A 19,765-nucleotide genomic window follows, 5' to 3' on the forward strand; every position below is an offset into this window, starting at 1 on the left:
GCCGGGAATCTGTGGAGCATTCAATCAAAGCGTAGTCTAGTCGGATGAAGCAAAGGTCAAGCCGGGAGTCAGTCAGATCTTCGCCGAAGCGTCGGTGAGCAGGAAACCAGTCAAGGCAATGGGTGGACATGTGAACAGGTTGCAGCCACACTGGGAAGCACTTCTGCTGTGCTTAAGAACAAGCTGAGCTGTCACATCAAGTGGCTGCACCTGGCACTCAGCCTTCCTCCGATGAACGAGCCCCACCTGAGCCCAACCTAGCCTGTCGCTTTAGTTTAAGCCGAGCACTTTTCCTGCATGTTGCCTCCTGCATTCCCTCCTGCGCTCTGGAGATGAATCTGGGCTGTTCAGGGGTGTTGCTGCAGGCTGAGGTAATGCTGGTGCAGAGGGCATGGTGCTTGTCTGGCTGGGACCTGGTTGTGGCTACCTATTGGGACTTGCCTCTCTAAGCAGCACCCTGCTGCTTTGCTCCAGCTCCTCCACTTCTTCCTCCGAGGGAGCTGGCAGAATGCTCAAGCAGTGGTGCAGAGACACCCTCTGGAGACGGAGCCATGACAGATATAGTAATTAAGGAAGCTGACAAAGGAAGAGCTGTTGTCATCATGAATAGATCAGACTACGTCCAGAAGTCTCAAAGACAGCTCTCCAATACCACCTTTTACATAGCTGCCCCAGACACCAAACTGTGCCAATTTGTTCTCACCCATAACCACTTCAGATTTGGTGATGACTTGTTCTTTCAGATCAATGGTACAGCCATGGGCACCCGCATGGCGCCTCAATAAGCGAACATCTTCATGGCAGACTTGGAGCAACGCTTTCTGAGTACTAACTCACGCACACCTCTTGTATACCTGTGATTCATTGATGACATTTTTATTGTCTGGACACATGGTAAAGAAGCCCTGGATACTTTCCACCAGGCATACAATAACTTTCACCCCACTATCAACTTGACAATGAACCAATCTACGCAAGAAATAAATTTACTAGACCCTACTGTATGAATAAACAATGGATGCCTATAGACTACCTTATATCAGAAGCCTACTGACGGGCAAATGTACCTGCATGCCTCCAGCTACCACCCTAAACATACCAAACAATCCATTGTATACAGCCAGGCCCTAGGTTATAACCACATCTGCTCCAATCCCAGGGACAGAGATTCCCACCTAAATGATCTACAAACAAACCTTTCTGGAACTAAAGTATCCAGCTAGTGAGGTCAAGGAACAGATTAACAAAGACAGAAGGATACCAATCAATCAATTTTGATTGATTGATTGATTGATTGATACCAAGAGAAAACCTGTTAGAAGACAGACCCAAAAGAGAAAACAACAGAACACCACTAGTCGTTACATATAGCTCTCAGCTCAAGACAGTACAACGCATCATCAGTGACTTACAACCCCTACTGGATAATTACAGTTCTCTTTCCCAAGCACTGGGGGGTAAACGTTTTCTTTTGCAGACATCCTCCCAATCTCAAACAACTCCTCACCCACAACAATGCAGCATCGAATGGGAATATGGACACTGGTACTAGACCTTGCAACAAACCCAGATGCCAGCTTTGCTGCCATATACACTCCAATGCCACAATTACTGGACCTAATAACATCATACCATCAAAGGCTTATACACCTGCTCATCTTCAAACTTAGTATATGTCATCAAGTGCTAACAATGTCCCTCTGTTCTCTACAGAGGGCAAACACATCAAACCCTCTGCCAAAAAATTAACGGACACAAATCTGACATCAAAAGCCAAAAGACTGAAAAACCTGTAGGGTAACACTTCAGACAGATGGCTTCCCGGGGGCCTGGAAAGTAGGCCTATGGGAAGCGCTCTAACAGCCAGGCACGTCTGTGAGACAAGGGCTGAGGGAGGGCGGGAGCTGTAGGGGCAGGGCCAATCAGTGTGCAGCTGTCTGCACGCTGATTGGCCCTATTCCAACTCAGACAGGGAGGGCAGGAGCTGTAGGGGCATGGCTAATCAGGGTGCAGGTGGCTGCACCCTGATTGGTCCTGGAAAGGCTGGACCGTTCATCCCCCAAGGCTGTTTCACAGTTATTAAAGGTAAAGGTAAAGGTATCCCCTGTGCAAGCACCGAGTCATGTCTGACCCTTGGGGTGACGCCCTCTAGCGTTTTCATGGCAGACTCAATACGGGGTGGTTTGCCAGTGCCTTCCCCAGTCATTACCGTTTACCCCCCAGCGAGCTGGGTACTCATTTTACCGACCTCGGAAGGATGGAAGGCTGAGTCAACCTTGAGCCGGCTGCTGGGATTGAACTCCCAACCTTATGGGCAGACAGCTTCAGACAGCATATCGCTGCCTTACCACTCTGCGCCACAAGAGGCTCTTCACAGTTATTAAGACGCACCAAATGGATAAGACACGTCTTTGTGAACTACAAATGGGTTTGAGGGGTCTGATTGGCTGGTTTGGCAGGGAGTTATCATATGGTTGTGTGTGGATGCTATGACACAGTTTACTAATGTAACAGGATTAACTTTTGCTTACATATTCCTTCTATTATGATGGTCAGTTCTTAGTCTGACGAAGAGTGTCTGCACTTGATAGCTCGCGCCTTGAATAACTCTTTGTTGGTCTTAAAGGTGCTACTGGACTCTGATTTTAATTTCTCTAGTGCATTTCTACAAATATTGATGTTTTATAGCAGAGACACTGTTCCTGTTTCATTTTTAAAACTTCATAGGAACTTTGTATTAAATTCTTATTTATAAATTGTTCAATTGATACTATAATAAGGATTAATTAATGCTATAATTAATAATATAATATAAGAATTGTGAACTGCTAACAGAATGGCCATCTAGGAAACAGAAAATTGAGATCTAAATTTCATCTCTTTCTATGTATACATATAAAGGAGAACAATTCATATAAAATACATTCAAAAAGTTTAATTCTACAGATTCTCATTTTGAATTTATCAAAGATATTTGTATCATGGCATTCCTCCAATACCTGCCCACTTTTTTGAAAAATTTACTGGAAGTCTAATATATTTAATATTCAGTAGTATGTGAGAATAATTTTTATGCAACTCTGATAGTTAGAAAGATAGATAACTCAATTATTAGATCATTTATCAAAATATTCAGATGTATAAGAGGCTACTAAAAAGATTGATGACTGAGAAAGTCCACTGATTCTCCAGCCATCATATTCATGCATTTGGCTAGACAACATTTTTCGCTGCCTTCACAAGCAAGCTTCATTACCCATCACTCCACTGAAAAGAGTTTATTATGAGGCTGCCATCTTGGGAAGACTATTATTTAGATGATAAATGTTGGGGGGGGGGGATGTGTCTGGCCTTTTTTTAAAGATGAGCTTTGTGACAGATAAAACAAACAGCATCTACATTTCTAATTAACTTAAATTTGGCAGATACAAATACAGGTCACTAATGCTACGATATGCTATTCAAATATCTTCTATCTGAATTTTACTGTTAATTTGTAAAATGTAAATTAACTAATTAGAAGAAAAGAAGCATCATTTGTGACAAATCTCTTCAGTTATTTCTTTCCTTACTGACATTTATGAGCACCAGAATTTTAGTATTCTAATTTGCAACTGATGGATAATTATATCAATAATTTAACAAATTTGGAATTTTTGAAAATGAAAATTGAATTAGGAAAATGTATCTAAGAAAAAAAAACATTAACACAATAACAAAACAACACACTTAATTTTTTTCTTAATTATAATCATTTAAATAGATTTGCGAGTAGTTACATTTGGAATAGCCAGATTCTACATGTCACATTAAAAAATCTGAAATATGATATACACCATTTTAAAGAAAATTCCTATCAGTGTCTGATCCAGTATGTTCTACTTAACACGATTATATTTGATCAATTACTTTTACCTTCTTTCTCCATGCACAGATCAAGCTTTGCAAGTTGATTAAGAAAGCACTCTAAAATTACACAAAGAATTACACAAAAATTACACAAAATTACACAATTACACAAAAAGAATGAAACTACTCCTGAATTTCAGCAACACAACCTTCTTAAATAATAAAAATATATGTTTCAGTACTGTAGAGAAGAAATTTTTACTATTCATATGTAGATAGAGTCTCAGCAATAAGATGTACATTCAAAATGTCAGATGTAAATGTCAATTAAAAATTACAAGGAGTTCTGAAAGGTAAGGTCTGTGGGGGATGACATTCTTTGACATAGTGGAGTGTCTGTGACCAGGCCTTTGGCAAACATAGCAGAATCTATTCTGTCAGCTCTTATCGTATGTAAACCTAGATGCTTGTCTAATCTGAATGAGAAATACCAAGGAAATTGGAGCTGAAGCCTTGCGGTAATGTAGATGGAAGCTGAATGGTCTGTCTGTATTACAGGATAGCTTCCCATGATGTGACAATATTTGAAAGAGTAGAGAAAAATATAAAGATATATAATTCCAACAAGACTCTGTTTACTTGTGGTGGTGGTGGTGGTGGGGGAGCTACAGACTTGGTATGGGATTTGGTATGCTACTACAATATTCCACATGGGGAAAAAAATGTCCCTAAACCGAAATTTACCCCCCCCCCAATATAATTTTAATCTCATATTATATAGATTTATTCTCTGTTGTGCTTCCATACCACTAGAGTCTGAATGAGAAAGACTAGAGCTACCAAACAAACCTTTATTAAATTGGAAGCAAACCTGTGTCAAGTAATCTCTTTAAGAATGAGAAAACTACTTAATGCTAAAATATTATATAAAATATGTATAGTTAGAAAAAAGTAAACTGTTATCACATTTTGCAGAGTATAATATCTAGTTCCCATCTATGAAACAATATTACAAGTAGATAAATGCGTGTGTACTTGGAAATAAATTCTACCATGCTGATTGGTGTCTATATCCAAAAAAAAGCAAGCATAATATTGCAGCTTTATTTTAACACCATATTGGTTAAAATCACTAGTTAAATATGAATGTGCACATGCCTTGGACAACCAAAAATTACACATTTGTTGTGCATAAACATTATATCAATAGCACACTTTTTACTCATTGTAGTCCTTATTTTCAGAAAAAGTTTGTTTCAGAAAAAAATTAAATTAATCACTTTATTTCTATGAACAGATTTAAAGTGTCAGAACATTTCCCCCCTTCAACAATAGACTGAATGAAAAAGAGTGACCGAAATTTGAGAGCCTCAATTCATTCAGGCCCATTTTCTTTAACTAGTTAACTAATGCTAGGAGAGGCATGGGAGATGAAAGAGAATGTGGAATTTCTGAAATTCCGCGAATATAGAACAGCTTAACCAGTCCCAAATCCCAAGTGTTGCAGTAAGGTCAAAACCTTTCAGTATTGTACTAGTCTGTCAAAATATGTCAACAAACCATCACACTGGAGGAAGAAGAATGACCTTTCAGTTCTTTGTGTTTTGGCTGCCAGTGAAGCTTTGGATACTAGGCATGAACAGTTTTCCTAGATGCTTGACAAATGCAACTCCCAAAGTTTCCACTAAGTCTGCCAAGTCACTACGTTTCAGTTCATCAATACAACTTTTTAAGCCCCTAAACTGCTAGATAATATAGATGCTGTGCTAGAAGAATGTCTTCCCTCTTGTAAAATTGCAGTGTATCTTTACTCCAACAAATCAATTGATAATATTATTTTTACCAATGCAATCTCTAAGTTAATAGTTGTGATTCCCTTGCTTCTCTCCTCACTTTTCGTCAAACTAACTTCTGAAACATTTCAACACATACCAGGCCAGCAAGAAGTTGAACTATTTTTCCATGAAACATAGTTTAGCCCCCAATATTTTGTTATCTACCTGAGATACTTTTATTTTTATCATTTAACATATTTCTATTCCACTTTTCTGCAAATCCTCCTAAGCGTGGACATTACCGATTTAAACTGATTGGCAGCCATTAGAATCACTGACTGCACCAAAGTTTAGGATTTTATGGAAACACAATGTTTATCGATACTGATTTATATTAACTGTGAGTGATTTAACTGCCTATTTAAACATGTGCTCACTCTGCAGAGTAGTTAGAAGAAGAAGAAGAGTTGGTTCTTATATGCCACTTTTCTGTACAAGGAGTCTCAAAATGACTTACAATCGCCTTCCCTTTCCTCTCCCCACAACAGACACCCTGTGAGGTAGATGAGACTGAGAGAGCCCCGCTATTCCTGCTTGGTCAGAACAGCTTTATCAGTGCTGTGGCGAGCCCAAGGTCACCCAACTGGTTGCATGTGGGGGAGCGCGGAATCAAACCCGGCCTGCCAGATTAGAAGTCTGCACTCCTAACCACTATACCAAGCTGGCTCTCTGATAGGAGGATAATACAACTCTATTAAGTTGTATGAGAATAAACACATGCACATGTGCAAAAGCCAAGTCTCCTATACTGCATAGTTGAAAAGGAACACAGTGAACTAATCTGCCAAACAGCCATGAACCGATCAAGTAACAGGGGTCTATTCAAATCTAGTGAATAGGAAGTGAGCTGAATCTATGGATACTCAAAATATCTCTAATCTTAGCCATGTAAACATGGGTGTGCATGAAAAAAGAACCTGATTATTTCTAAAAAAAATCTTAGATCCCAAAACCAATATAGTGTTTGGATCTGGGATTTTTCAGAAATCTGTTTTGTTCAGGTTCAATAGACCGAAGCTGGAAAATGCTGTTTTTAAAAGACATTCCAAACTGCAGTCCTCTCTCCTATCTTATTTAACATCTTTATGCACCCTCTGGCTCAGCTGGTATGGAAGTTTGGGCTGGGTTGCCCCTAATACGCAATGATACCCAGCTCTTACTCCTGATGAATGACCGCCCTGACTCTCTCCCCAAACCCTTAGCCAGATGTTTGGAAGCAATGACAAAACGGATCAAGTAGAGTCGTCTGAAGCTCAACCTTGCAAAGACAGAGGTCCTGTGGTTGGGTAGGAAGGGACCATGGGAGGAAGCACATCTGCCCACCCTGGATGATGTGCAGCTCTCAGCAACGCACTCTGCCAGGAACCTGGGTGTGATCCTGGATGCTTCCCTTACAATGGAAGCCCAGGTCACAAAGATAGCGCAGCTGGCATTTTACCACCTCCGCCAAGAAAAGCTACTACCGCCCTACCTGGACCCAGAGTACCTGGCCACAGTGATCCATGCGATGGTCACCTCTAGACTGGACTTCTACAACTCACTCTACGCAGGCCTACTTTATCCTTGATCCAGAAACTACAAGACCGTTTATGCACTGGAGGTTTCATACCAGTCTGCAGGCTGGAGTTTTAGTCATGGCAGGTTGGCCCACCTCTTCCTGTACCCACATGGGAGAGCATTTGGACTGGTGCACCTCATCTGCCCCCCGATTTGTTCTCCTGCACAGGAGCTGGGGCAGTGAAGTTCCCAGTGCATAAACGGTCCAAGTGGTGCAAAATGCTGCGGCCAGGATTCTCACTAAAATATCATGGAGATCCCACATCTGACCAGTACTCCAACAACTTGGCTAGCTCCCAGTTGAATTCCGGATTAAGCTTAAGGTTTTGGTAATCACATTTAAGGCCATAAATGGTTTGGGCCCAGTGTATTTGAGAGACCGCCTATCTGCCTATACCCCCAAAAGAGTCTTATGCTCCCCACCTCCAACTGGCTGCGGATCCCTGGCCCCAGAGAATCGTGTCAGACCTCTACAAGGGCCTGGTGGAACAAGCTCCCTGAGGAAATCAGAGCCCTGCCTGAACTCCCACAGTTCTGCAGGACCTGCAAAAGGGAGCTCCTCCATCAAGCATTCACTTGAGGCTGACCAACTCAGAACATCTGCTAGTACCCCCCCTAGACACCCTTCCATATAAACCACCAAGAGCCGTAAAGAATGAGTGGTATAAAAATACAAACAAACAAACAAACAAACAAATAAATTTGCTTCTCCTGAAGCATCATTTAATTCACACTGCAGGAGAAGCTGGCCTCAGGATCAGTACATGGTGAGGAGGTCTCTCCCCGCCATATGCAGACATGGCTGGGAGCTCTCAGCTCCAATTCTGGGTTGGCTCCCTGAGCTGTAAGAGGAGCCAGCTCCAGTTAAATGCAGAGCTCTTAGCTCCTGCCATCTCCACTGACTGGTATAGCTGACTACCAACTACCTTGGTAACTAGATTCTCCAGTCTGTAATTGGCTTAAATAATAGAAAAATATATGAAAAAACTCTCAGGTGGTTTCTTTCACGTTCAGTTTATGCCGAATGATTGAATGACTGAATGGCTATCCCTACATGTAAATCATACTGAGGTTAAAAATTGCTAATCATCATCATCATCATCATCATCATCATCATATATGTTAGTGTCCTAAATGGTTTGATATTGTAGACCTACCAGTTTATTTGGTAATGCTTGTTTCATGTGGCACCTTTTGGAGAAGTCAGGAGTGTTCGGCTGGCAGCATATATCAGGGCCTTTTGAGGGGCAACAGAAATTATGGAGTGCCCGACCTGTGAGGTCAACTTGGTTGTCCTTAAAAGTGACACTTTTTTCTGTTTGCCTTTGCACAACAGAGTAACATGGATACTCTTTTGAAATTAGTATAGTATTTCTCAAGAACACGTAGAATATTATTTATTTATTGTATGGCTGAATTACACACAGGAAGCATATCTGTAACTGCTCGGTGAGTGGTATCATATTTAGTTAAGAGCTAAGTGGGTGGAGAGTGGGTGGGGCCGATCCGGGTGAGGGCCTTCCGATTGGGCCCTCACCAGGACAGGCTAGAGTTCTAGTCAGCCGGGAGGCCCAATAATTGGGCCAAAGTTCTGACAAGTCCTGCCCACCCATGGGCAATCTGGAGACATCACTGCCAGTCCGCTCCTGACCACTGCAGGGAGAGGAGGTCAGTAGGGCTGCCAAAGGGGATGAGAACAGAAGATTGGACAGGCTGCGCCAGCCCTTTTCACCCCAAGCCTGTCCTAACTGTCGTGTCCAACTGTAACTTCCGTATCTTTGCCTCAGAACCCTGATAGGGCTGGCAGGAGGCTGGTGAGTGCTCTCCCTCCCCCTCCCTTCAGGCCTTCCGTGAAGGAGCCTCTGACAGCCCCTGATTGAGGGGAGAGAGGCGTTTCTGAGAGCAATGCGGAGAAGTCTGAGGACATTCCTTTTGAGGGGGGGGGGAATTTCTCCTCCTGACAAACAGTTGGCTGTCAGGGAGGCCACAGAAAAGCCCCTTCTCACTTAAAATACTGCTCTGGCCAGGGGATAGACACAGCAAAGCGTATTTCTTCTTTACAACTCTCTGCAGATTTGAGGCCGACTGCACAGCGTTATTCTGCAGATGAAACTGGATGCTGTTGTGGAGGTTCTTTGGTCTCCTGTTTCATCTTGTGCAGTGGGCCTCTAGTCTTTCAATTCATCAACAACCTGTTTGGGAGGCCTTAAATGTTTCTTCTCCACCACAACCCTGCCCAAAGTAGCCCTTTCTGCCTGGGGAGTTGACCTTTATACTCTGCAGATGAGCTGTAATTCCAGGAGCTCTCCAGCCCCATCTGGAGCTTGGCTACCCCTGGGTTGGAAATATTCCTGGAGGTTTGGAGGAGGGACTTCAAAATTGTACGCCTCAGAGTCCAGCCTTCAAAGGAGACTAAGGTAAAGACTGCTGGGCACAGAGAGACCTCATCTTAGGGTTGCCAGCTTCCCTGTGAGGCTCTCTACCCCACCTCCCTCATGGGGAGTCTGCTATGGGGAGAGAAAGGGAAGACGATTGGAAAATGCTTTGAGACACCTAAGGCTTTCTGGGTCACTGCAGCCCATTCCCAGTTATTTCAGACCTCTCACAGCCCACATCCCTCACAGGTTGTCTTTTGTGGGGAGACAAAGGGAATAGGTGTTTGTAAACCGCTTTGAGACTTTGGGTAGTAAACAACAGGGTACAAAAATCCAGTTCTTCTTCTAAGGAGCAACCATGAAAGAAGCATGTGGGCACATAACATTTTATCAACAGTGAAAAAATGGAGACAGAAGGAACAGGGTGGACACCTGTGTACTGTGACTACCCCGTGTGTATTAGGGAAGGGGGACATTTCGGTGGTCTGTGGCCTAATTCACACAAGAAGGGAAATGATGCAGAACTGGGAGGAATTGATTGCCATGTAATCTCCCCCTAAGAAGAGTCTCCAGTCTGATTTTCCCTTCAGATATCTGAAGACATGGCTCTGGAAATCTCATCTGTAACCACCATGCCACAGTTCCCAATGGTCAATCCTCTCCCATATTCAACAAACATTCCAAACCACAGGTTTGTGACACCCATATCTCCACACCCATTTGTCATCACGCCACCACAACCTCCCACACAACACACACATTCAACCCCATGCCCTTACAGACTGGATAGTTCCTCCCCTTCCTCTTCCCACCTCCAAGCTCTAGCCCCCGTTGTTTTCTTGGATACAATGGGCTTTGCCCCTAGTAATAATATGAAATAATAATATTATTACCAGGTTGACACAACAGGTATACAGACAGATTGAACAATCCCACCATGAATTCACTCAATCCTGGCTAGTGCTAAGGAGCTAGAACTTGTGGCTGCCAGGCAATCATAAGATCTCCTGGACACAGATGGAAACATCTCGAACAGAAGTCTCCTGACTCCAACATGTTTCTTTCTAAGAGTACTTAACATGGAAAATGTCTGAAAGCAAGTAATGGCTCTTGTCCCTTAAAATGAGCTTAAACAGGTGCCAAAGTTATACAAACTTATTTATAAGTATGGTTTTCTGGAGATGAAAATAACACTTTGTTATATAGCAAGTCTTTTTGAGGACCTTTATTAGTTCTTCACTCATCGTATGAGTCCTAAGGATCTATATCATCAGTCCAGCAGCAGACATGTTTTGTCTATATGAAGTCTATCCTGTATTTATGAGTGCCATAATTTGGGTGGTGTCTAGAAAATGGATGAATATGTCATTAGAATCTTAAATTACTATGTAAAAATAAGTAAACATACCTGTTCCAGTAGCTCCAGAACTGGTCATGAAGGTAGGCCTGGTGGCTGCATTCATCACCGAAGGATGCTTTGCTTTCAATCCAATGAATGGTATGTCCTTCTACGGCTATGTAGGAAAAGTTACTATTTTAAAATAAATTAACAATCTTTCATATTTTTGAATAGGAAATGCGAGTTCTAAAATCATCTTATTTATCATCTTGCAGAACAATTCTTCGGATTAAAACTATATTGAAAAAGATGCTCTGGTTCGACCTCACTTGGAGTACTGTGTTCAGTTTTGGTCACCCCAGTTGAAGAGGGATGTTGACAAACTAGAACGTGTCCAGAGGAGGGCAACAAAGATGGTGAGGGGTTTGGAGACCAAGACATATGTAGAAAGGTTGGGGGAGCTTGGTCTCTTTAGCCTAAAGAGGAGACGACTGAGAGGGGATCTGATAACCATCTTCAAGTATTTAAAAGGGTGCCATATAGAGGATGGAGCAGAGTTGTTCTCTCTTGCCCCAGAGGGACAGACCAGAACGAATGGGATGTAATTAATTCAAAAGAAATTCCATCTAAACATTCGGAAGAAGTTCCTGACAGTTAGAGCGGTTTCTCAGTGGAACAGGCTTCCTCGGGAGGTGGTGGGTTCTCCATCTTTGGGAATTTTTAAACAGAGGCTAGATAGCCATCTGACGGAGAAGCTGATTCTGTGAAGGCTAAGGGGTGGCAGGTTACAGTAGATGAGCGATTGGGATGTGAGTGTCCTGCATAGTGCAGGGGGTTGGACTAGATGACCCATGAGGTCCCTCCTAACTCTATTATGCTATTATTCTATGTTTCTAAGATAGCCGCTGTGTGTCTTTCAAGCACTTCAATTTTTGCATCTTTAAGAAGCAAATATGGAATATCCATGTATGCATGGTTTCACAGTGCTCATGCAAAACTCCCTTGATTGTCTGCCTGTTGACATAATAGTTGGACAAAACTAAGTACAGACTATGAAGGCTTAAGTACAGAGCATTATGCTCTTACGGGGAAAGATAGCACAGAAATCACTGTTCACATTGTACTGTTTCCAACAATAATGGTGCTGAAATTAGGACCAGTCTAAGACACCATACAAATATGTCTATACTAGCAAGAAAGCCCATTGCAAGCATGAATTCATCACTGATGTATTATTGATTTATAACTGATTGATTGATATAATGATAGCATATTTTGTGTTCATATAATTTATTTTGGGGTCACTTAACTATTTCAGTTTTACAGTTTGTATTATTGTATTGCACACTATTTTGGATTTTTTACAGAAAAACAATCAATACATACTATTCAAAGGATCTCTATTCTTCATAGGAACCATGGGAAAGTAGAATAAAAAAAACTTGGGAAAAGGCTTAAAAATGGCTATTAAACTCTGAATTGTAGTGATGGAATATTAAATTTTCAGTCATTTTGTTATATTTTATTTATAGTGTTAGGGAAATGGTAGCTCAAGGTCTGGCCATAAAATCTTCATTAGTTTTGGAATAAAGCTCACAGTGCAATTCTAAGTAGAGTTACATCCTTCTAAGTCAGTTGAAGTTAATGTGCTAAAAGAGGTGTTAACATGGTTAGGACTGCACTCTTAGAGATATATTAAAGTTGCTCTATGCCATTCCTCATTCTTGTAGCCTGCTCTATGAACTGACACTCAGCTTTAACACCACAGTCAACAGAAACAAAACTAGAAGCTATGGACAGCAGACACTAGGTATGATGCAAAGAAATAAACACTAGTAAGGACGGAAGATCCTGCAGAAATGTTTTTCCTGCTATGATTTTGGATTTGTTTATCACTTGAATTGGAATACAGAGCACTTTCTATCAGAAATCCCCACATGAAGTTTTCCTCTATAGGTTCCTCCTTTCTACAGGCAAAAAGGATCACCATTAAGAAATAATAAATTATTACTTGCATCTGTTTTTGACATCTCCATTATGCTCCTTAGGATAACTGCTCCAAGTATTTATTCAGTCTGCAAGTGCTGGCCTCATTGGCCCACCATGTTGATATTAAAGCCCACAGTTGAATTCTTAACAGATATTCCTAAATACACTGCCATCACCACAGAAAGGAAACCAAGTGGTACTATGGAATATATGGATAGAATACTTTGGAACAAAAATGATGCTACTGTGAATTAATCTTGACCCAGGTTAATAACTGGCCATTGAAATACAGTGGTGGCCACAAGAAAACATTTCATCCAACTAAACACTAACATCGCTGATAATACACTTTCTGAATTACACGCACTTGGCTGCAATAAAATTCAAATAACATAAGAAAGCACAATCATCATACTAAGGACCTGACTGTGTGTCCAGTTAAAAGTGTTAATACTTAGGCCCTTTATGCATGGTGCCAGATTCCGTGCGCTGGCGCCGTGCCGTTGCGGCGGGGCACAATGCCCTGCCATTTCCCATGAATGCATGGGAGCGGGGCATGCTGGATTGCCCTGGCGTAGCGTCCGCATGCTTTATGCCGGGGCCAGAAAGCCCGGCTGAGGTAAGTGCAGCGGCGTGGATGGGGGAGGTGGGGAGGGGCTGGGGGAAGCGTGGGAGGGCAGGGGTCGCCCCTGCCAGCTCCATTCTGCCATGGAGCCCGCAGGGGCAAGTGGTGTTCCTTAAGGCAGCGTGCGTTCTCAGTGATTTTAACCGAAGCACTGCTGCCGCCAGCATGGGCCTTATGGCCCATGCATATCAGGCCTTAGTGACTCCTTTAATTCAGGTTAAAAGAGAAATGCAAATAATAGCCAGATATAATAAAATCCAGTGCTGTTATCCTGTACCAGTGTGTGGAATTCTAGTAAGCGAGCCACAGATGAGTGTCTTTGATCTAACTATCATTTATAGCATTGGTCCCCAACCTTTTTATCACCGGGGACTGGTCAACGCTTGACAATTTTACTGAGGCCAGGGGGGGGGGTAGTCTTTTGCCAAGGGACATCGCCGCTGCCGCCTCAGCCCCTGCTCCAATTGCTTTCCCGCTGGTGCCCCTGACTTCCTGCTGCCCGCTGTGGGGCGCTGCCAGCAGCAGCTGCACTGTGCCATGCCAAGAGGGAGCCCCAGCCATGACAGCCACTGGAGAGCACCAAAGGTGAGCCAGCGGCAGAGTGGCAGGGCAACCCCCGAGGTAGCAGCCAGGGCAGAGGACAAGGAGGAGCCATGGTCCGATACCGACTGGTTTACGGACCAGTACTGGTCCCCAGAACGGGGGTTGGGGACCACTGATTTATAGGATTCCCATGATGAACCTGATAATCTGCACCAATTAATAGTTAATGCATATTCATGGGTTTGGATTAGTGCAACTATCGCAAAGACTGCAGCCATATACTTCTTGCTGACTATTTGCCATGCAGATACGTCTTTCAGTTTTGTATTTATGAATCAAGAGATGAAATCTATAATCAAAGAACTTAACAGAGCTGGATTTTCTCTCCCAGCTCTATCACTTTGCAATTTGGAGAAAGCCTGGGCACTAGTCAACCAAATGTATTGTGATATAGACCTTGCTCATCTTTAGATCTGGACATAAACTTCTCAGCATTAAGAAATGTGAAAGCTATCTATCAACTCTTAAGTATCCTAAAATCTGAACAGTCTTTTTCTTAGTACATTGTAAAATTTTGCCAGCAGCTATACTTGAGGGCCATTGTAGTTCAATCCCTTTAAACCATTAATCATGTCCTCATGCTTCAGGGATATTCTAGAGCAAGCTAAGGATGATGTAATTGCTCCATTTCTGACTACCAAGGCCTCTCAGCACTACAGATAGTTACCATTCTTTTTGTGGGACAGAATGTGAACACCAGAGAAAAAAGTAGCAATAGCTTTTAATATAGCTATTGAGACACTACCCTGGATGATAAAATACCTCTGTTAATCAAAATAATAATATATATACTATTCTGTTTTAATGATGGTATTGTAAATATCTGTTCACCACACAGTAAAGTGGTTTAATATCTTTAAAAAAATGTCTCAGAAATGACAGTTCTAACTGCCTGTGTGCCTGTGTGTGGGACAGTGTTTTATATCTTACCATAAAATAAAGAATTTTAGGATGTCCTTGTGGTCCTACAGTTTACAAATCTGATAATATCCACATTTAGATGTCCACGAGATTTATTCAGTGGGGGGTTTATCAGTTAGCTTGGGACATGATTTTTTGAATTGTATTAATGCCTCTTTTCCATAAAAAAATTCTTGAAGGAACTGGTTCATTATTGTGAATGTTTAATAAACTGTTATGCTGTGTCTGCCATAATACTATTAAAACTGTTAATATTTCAGTATAAACAGATTTACTCATGAAAGCTAAAAACCTCATGGACTTACCAACTGGCACTTCTAATATGAAGTCTGGTGTTTTGTCATAACCCTTTGCACGTAGCTGATCTTCAGCTATATAAAGAAAGTCATAAACAATGTTTTTATCCTATGAATCAGACAACAGAATAATTAATTTTAAAAAACCATAGGTGTAAGAGTTCCTAATGCACTCATACATATCCCTTCTTATGCATGCAATGCTGTGTCAGATTAAATGAACCTTCTTAGCAAACCTGAAACATGAATATAAAAATGCTTCTTTGTCATCTCTGCATTTTTATGTCTTCATTATAAACATCATTAATTCAACCTGTCACACTGTAGTTTGTTACTGAGAAACCCTGAAAATAAAGAAATATTTTAGCTGATTGCATTTCTATTTGAACGTAACCTTAAGAATAATACCATAATGCAGACATGGTCTACTTTCTCTCAATTTATGTCTTGCAAACAAATTACAAAACCTACTCTTTTGATACAAAATCACTATGAGAGGAAAAAGACATCCTGGATTTTCATGGTGAATGCAGCATCTAAGCACTAATTACAGTGGTGAATAAAAAGAAGAAAAATCATGGACAATTTACTTTTCACTGCCCAAACATGTTTGTTTTATTTGTATCAAAGGAATAGAAAACTTATTAAGTATATATGCAACAGTTTAAAAAAAACATGAAAAAGAAGCAAAGCAAAAATCATCATAGCTAAACACCAATTGTTCTTCATTCTAAAAACTGTCAAACTGCTATTTATGTAAACTCAGTTCTCCATTTGATGTAGAACCCCATGTGCTTCTATTTCCCAAGGATAGATTACTCCTTATAGGATAATATATCAACATTAATAAATACAGTTCCATTAAGTTGATGAGACATGGAATAGAGACTTACAGCATTAAACTAATCAAAGATATCACATAATGCAATGGAGGAAAATAGCCTTTACTCACATAGCATCATGCTGAAATTTGCTTCTTGGCCACTATAAAATGTTACATAATTTTGAGAGAGTGGGATGTAATTTTGGAAATTGGCTTCAATATGATATTGTTTTTGAAAAGACTCAAGAATCATGGATAGGTTCCAAAGAATTGTGACTGGAATTCTTTGGCCCTATCCTCCATCATCTGTAGTACCACATGTAGGGATTGGCGATTCAGTTTGGATAAGCCAAAAAGTATCCAAAACAATGCTGATTGGACCATTTTGGACCTATTCAAGTACTTTTTGGACCTATCCAAACCAAATTGCCCATCCCTGAAAATTTAAACTGGCCAAATCAGTGGTGGATGATTTATGATTCGGCCAGTTTAAATGCCTGTGTCATCATCAGCTGCTTGGTTGTTCCTTTAAATGCCTTCCCTGGCAACGAGAGCATTCTCTGATGCCAGAGAAAGCTTGTGGGGAAGAATTGAAAGGGCCCACCAAGCAGCTGATGCTCACACATCAGCTCCCCTCTGCTTTCTCAGGTAGTGCCTAGGAAGGAGTGGGGAGACAGCCAGATCCCAAAAGCATGGGCAAAGTGGGAGCAGAGGGCCGCCCTGCCTTCTCTCTGCTTGAGCATTTGGGAACTGGCTATCAATGGGGATTAGGGAAAGTGAGTCAACTCCATCCCTGCTCCCAACTTGGTGCACCCTTTAAAGGCCTCCCCTCAATTTCTCAGGCAGCTAAGCCTGAGAAAAGGGGGGCCTCTAAAGGTCACAGTGCACTAAACAGCTGGGAGCTAGCTTGGTGTAGTAGTTAAGACTGGCAGCTTCTAATCTGGTGAGCCAGGTTTGATTCCCTGCTTCCCCACATACAACCAACTGGGTGACCTTGAGCTTAAAAAGGTAAAGGTATCCCCTGTGCAAGCACCGAGTTATGTCTGACCCTTGGGGTGACGCCCTCTAGCATTTTCATGGCAGACTCAATACGGGGTGGCTTGCCAGTGCCTTCCCCAGTCATTACCGTTTACCCCCCAGCAAGCTGGGCACTCATTTTACCGACCTCGGAAGGATGGAAGGCTGAGTCAACCTTGAGCTGGCTGCTGGGATCGAACTCCCAACCTCATGGGCAGAACTTTCAGGCTGCATGACTGCTGCCTTACCACTCTGCGCCACAAGAGGCTCGACCTTGAGCTTATCACAGCACTAATAGAGCTGCTCTGACTGAGCAGTAATATCAGAGTTCTCTCAGCCTCACCAACCTCAAAGGGTGTCTGTTGTTGGGAGAGAAAAGGGAACGTGATTGTAAGCCACTCTAAGACTCCTTGTACAGAAAAGCAGCATATAAAAATCAACTGTTCTTTTTCTTCTGATAATGACAAGCACACTAAACCCTTTAAATGCCTTCCCAAGATCTGCAGGTCCTCTGCACCCTGGGAAGGGTGGGGGTGGACATGTGCATTGTGCCCAGAAAAAAAACCCTAACACTTTTTGTATTTGAGGGTCATTCCTGCGATTCCTATTCAGCCTGAATTGGTTCGGACAGAATCTGAAGCAGTACAATATGTTTTTGTGCACATGCTTAACCACAGACCCCAAGCAAAGCTCTGTGTGAAGCCTCAAGAACAGTGTTGGCTTTTGTGCAGTCCTATTCCTGATCACAGAGGTGTTTTCTGGATACCTTAGGATTCAATCTAATTTTTTTCTCTTCATCTAATGTCTTTCTCTAAACTAAATACATACCATAGGGTTTTTCAGTATTGGAAAGAAAATAAGCAGTGTTATTATCCTGTTGCATATTTTTTTGTTGAATTTTTCACACAAAGAATAATATTTGAATGGCATAAAACAAATAATTCCTTCATACTTATAAAAATTACCAGATTTAAAGTTTCTCATTTTTAAATTTTTTAAATTTGATTATTACATTTTTATACTGCCCTTCCAAAAAGTTTTGAACGGTGTTTATCATGGGCATTCAAAAATTTGCAGGGAGGGGGAGATAAGATGATTAACTATGAAATTATTAATGCTCTATAATTTCAGAGTTTTAATAACATGCAGAAAACCAAGAAAATGAAATATAAATTCAATTTCTTTTAAAAATTGGAGAAATTAGATATTCAATAAATACATTTGTTAGCTGTTTTAAAGATGTTTTCAGTTTGCATGTCTATCCATGCCCTTTCTTGTGAACCAAAATACAATTTGGGAATAATTATTACTGTTAAGGGAAGATGAGAATCAAGAACGTATAAAGAACCCTTCATTAAACCAATTACTTATTGAAAATTAAATTAGCACATTTGTGTTTATAACATTCTACTGGTTAATAAAAGAATTCCCCACTTTTTTTCTGGATGTTTAGTGAAGTTCTATACTAAATTTTTCTCTTGATACCTTAGTTTAAACATAGGATGTTTTTGATTCCTGTTATGTGCAGTCTCAAAGGTCAATCCAAAATTATAATTATCTCCTTGAAATGCAGAATGGCTATCAGTCTCAAATACATATTCACACAAGAGTAAACTTCTGCTGAACTCATTGGGATTTGCTTTCAAGTAGAGGATTTGGCTTCATATTATTTTATTTGATAGGAGGATATATATATATATATATATATATACTGCCACAGAATGATTAAAAATATTTTTTCATATAGTGATTAATTTCTCTTAAATGTATTTGTACCAAAATACCTGTGAAACCATCTATTACCTGTGTACTATTGCAAATGTTAACATTTTCTAAAAGATACATTTTATTCGAACACTTTGTACAAAACAGTAAAGCACTGTGAGTGGAATTGTACTTATGTAACAGAATTTTCCTACTGTAGCTTGCTAAGCTACCTACAATTTAGGTCTTGGGAGTTGGATATTCTGGAATGACATGTGATTGATTGTCGATGGGCTGGAGGAAGGGGGGGGCAGAAACCTTGTAAGAAATGAGAAAATGCAACAAAACTTAGGGTGGAACCCATTTATATCAATAGATACGGTATATAATTCCAGAAAATCACAATAAATAGTATTTTATATGCACAGAGATGTTATAGTGAATTGCTACAATTTCCCTTTTGATATGTAATTACCTAATTGTGTTGAGAAACCAATGCCACATACGTCTTTTATCAATTATAAAAAGTTTAAAGTGCTTTTAACAGAAACAAGGACTTTCTCTGAAAGAAAAAAAATACTACTTTTGGTTGAATTCAAACATTCGTTGTGAGGTTCCACTTGATCAATAAGAGGGAAAAATATTTCATGCTGAGATGTCCTCATTGAACACAACAAATCCCAATGGTTTTGTCTCCATGACAAAAATGAAATCTTTATATACCATATACGTGAACACTTACCATTGTCATAATTAAAGAGGTAATACAAGAAAGTTTAGTATACTTGCATAAGAAGAAATAAACATGCTTCAAAAGATATAAGTGAATCCC

The 19,765-nt window shown here is 40.8% G+C and overlaps 1 protein-coding gene across 4 annotated transcripts in view; it reads right to left on the minus strand.

Moving 5' to 3' along the window:
- The window catches only part of CDIN1 (CDAN1 interacting nuclease 1), a 183,860-nt gene that overhangs the window by 72,153 nt on the left and 91,942 nt on the right, over positions 1-19,765 (minus strand). For 3 of the 4 annotated variants that reach the window (XM_077322971.1, XM_077322973.1, XM_077322974.1), the window contains exons 9-10: positions 15,399-15,464; positions 11,025-11,130 (exon numbers count right to left, since the gene is read on the minus strand). In XM_077322971.1, coding sequence (XP_077179086.1) covers positions 11,025-11,130; positions 15,399-15,464 — 172 coding nt within the window. Of the gene's footprint in view, positions 1-11,024; positions 11,148-15,398; positions 15,465-19,765 lie in introns of those variants that run through there. The other variant, XM_077322975.1, reaches the window with a different exon arrangement.

Source organism: Paroedura picta, chromosome 2, assembly GCF_049243985.1.
Source record: "Paroedura picta isolate Pp20150507F chromosome 2, Ppicta_v3.0, whole genome shotgun sequence".
Taxonomy (NCBI): domain Eukaryota; kingdom Metazoa; phylum Chordata; class Lepidosauria; order Squamata; family Gekkonidae; genus Paroedura; species Paroedura picta.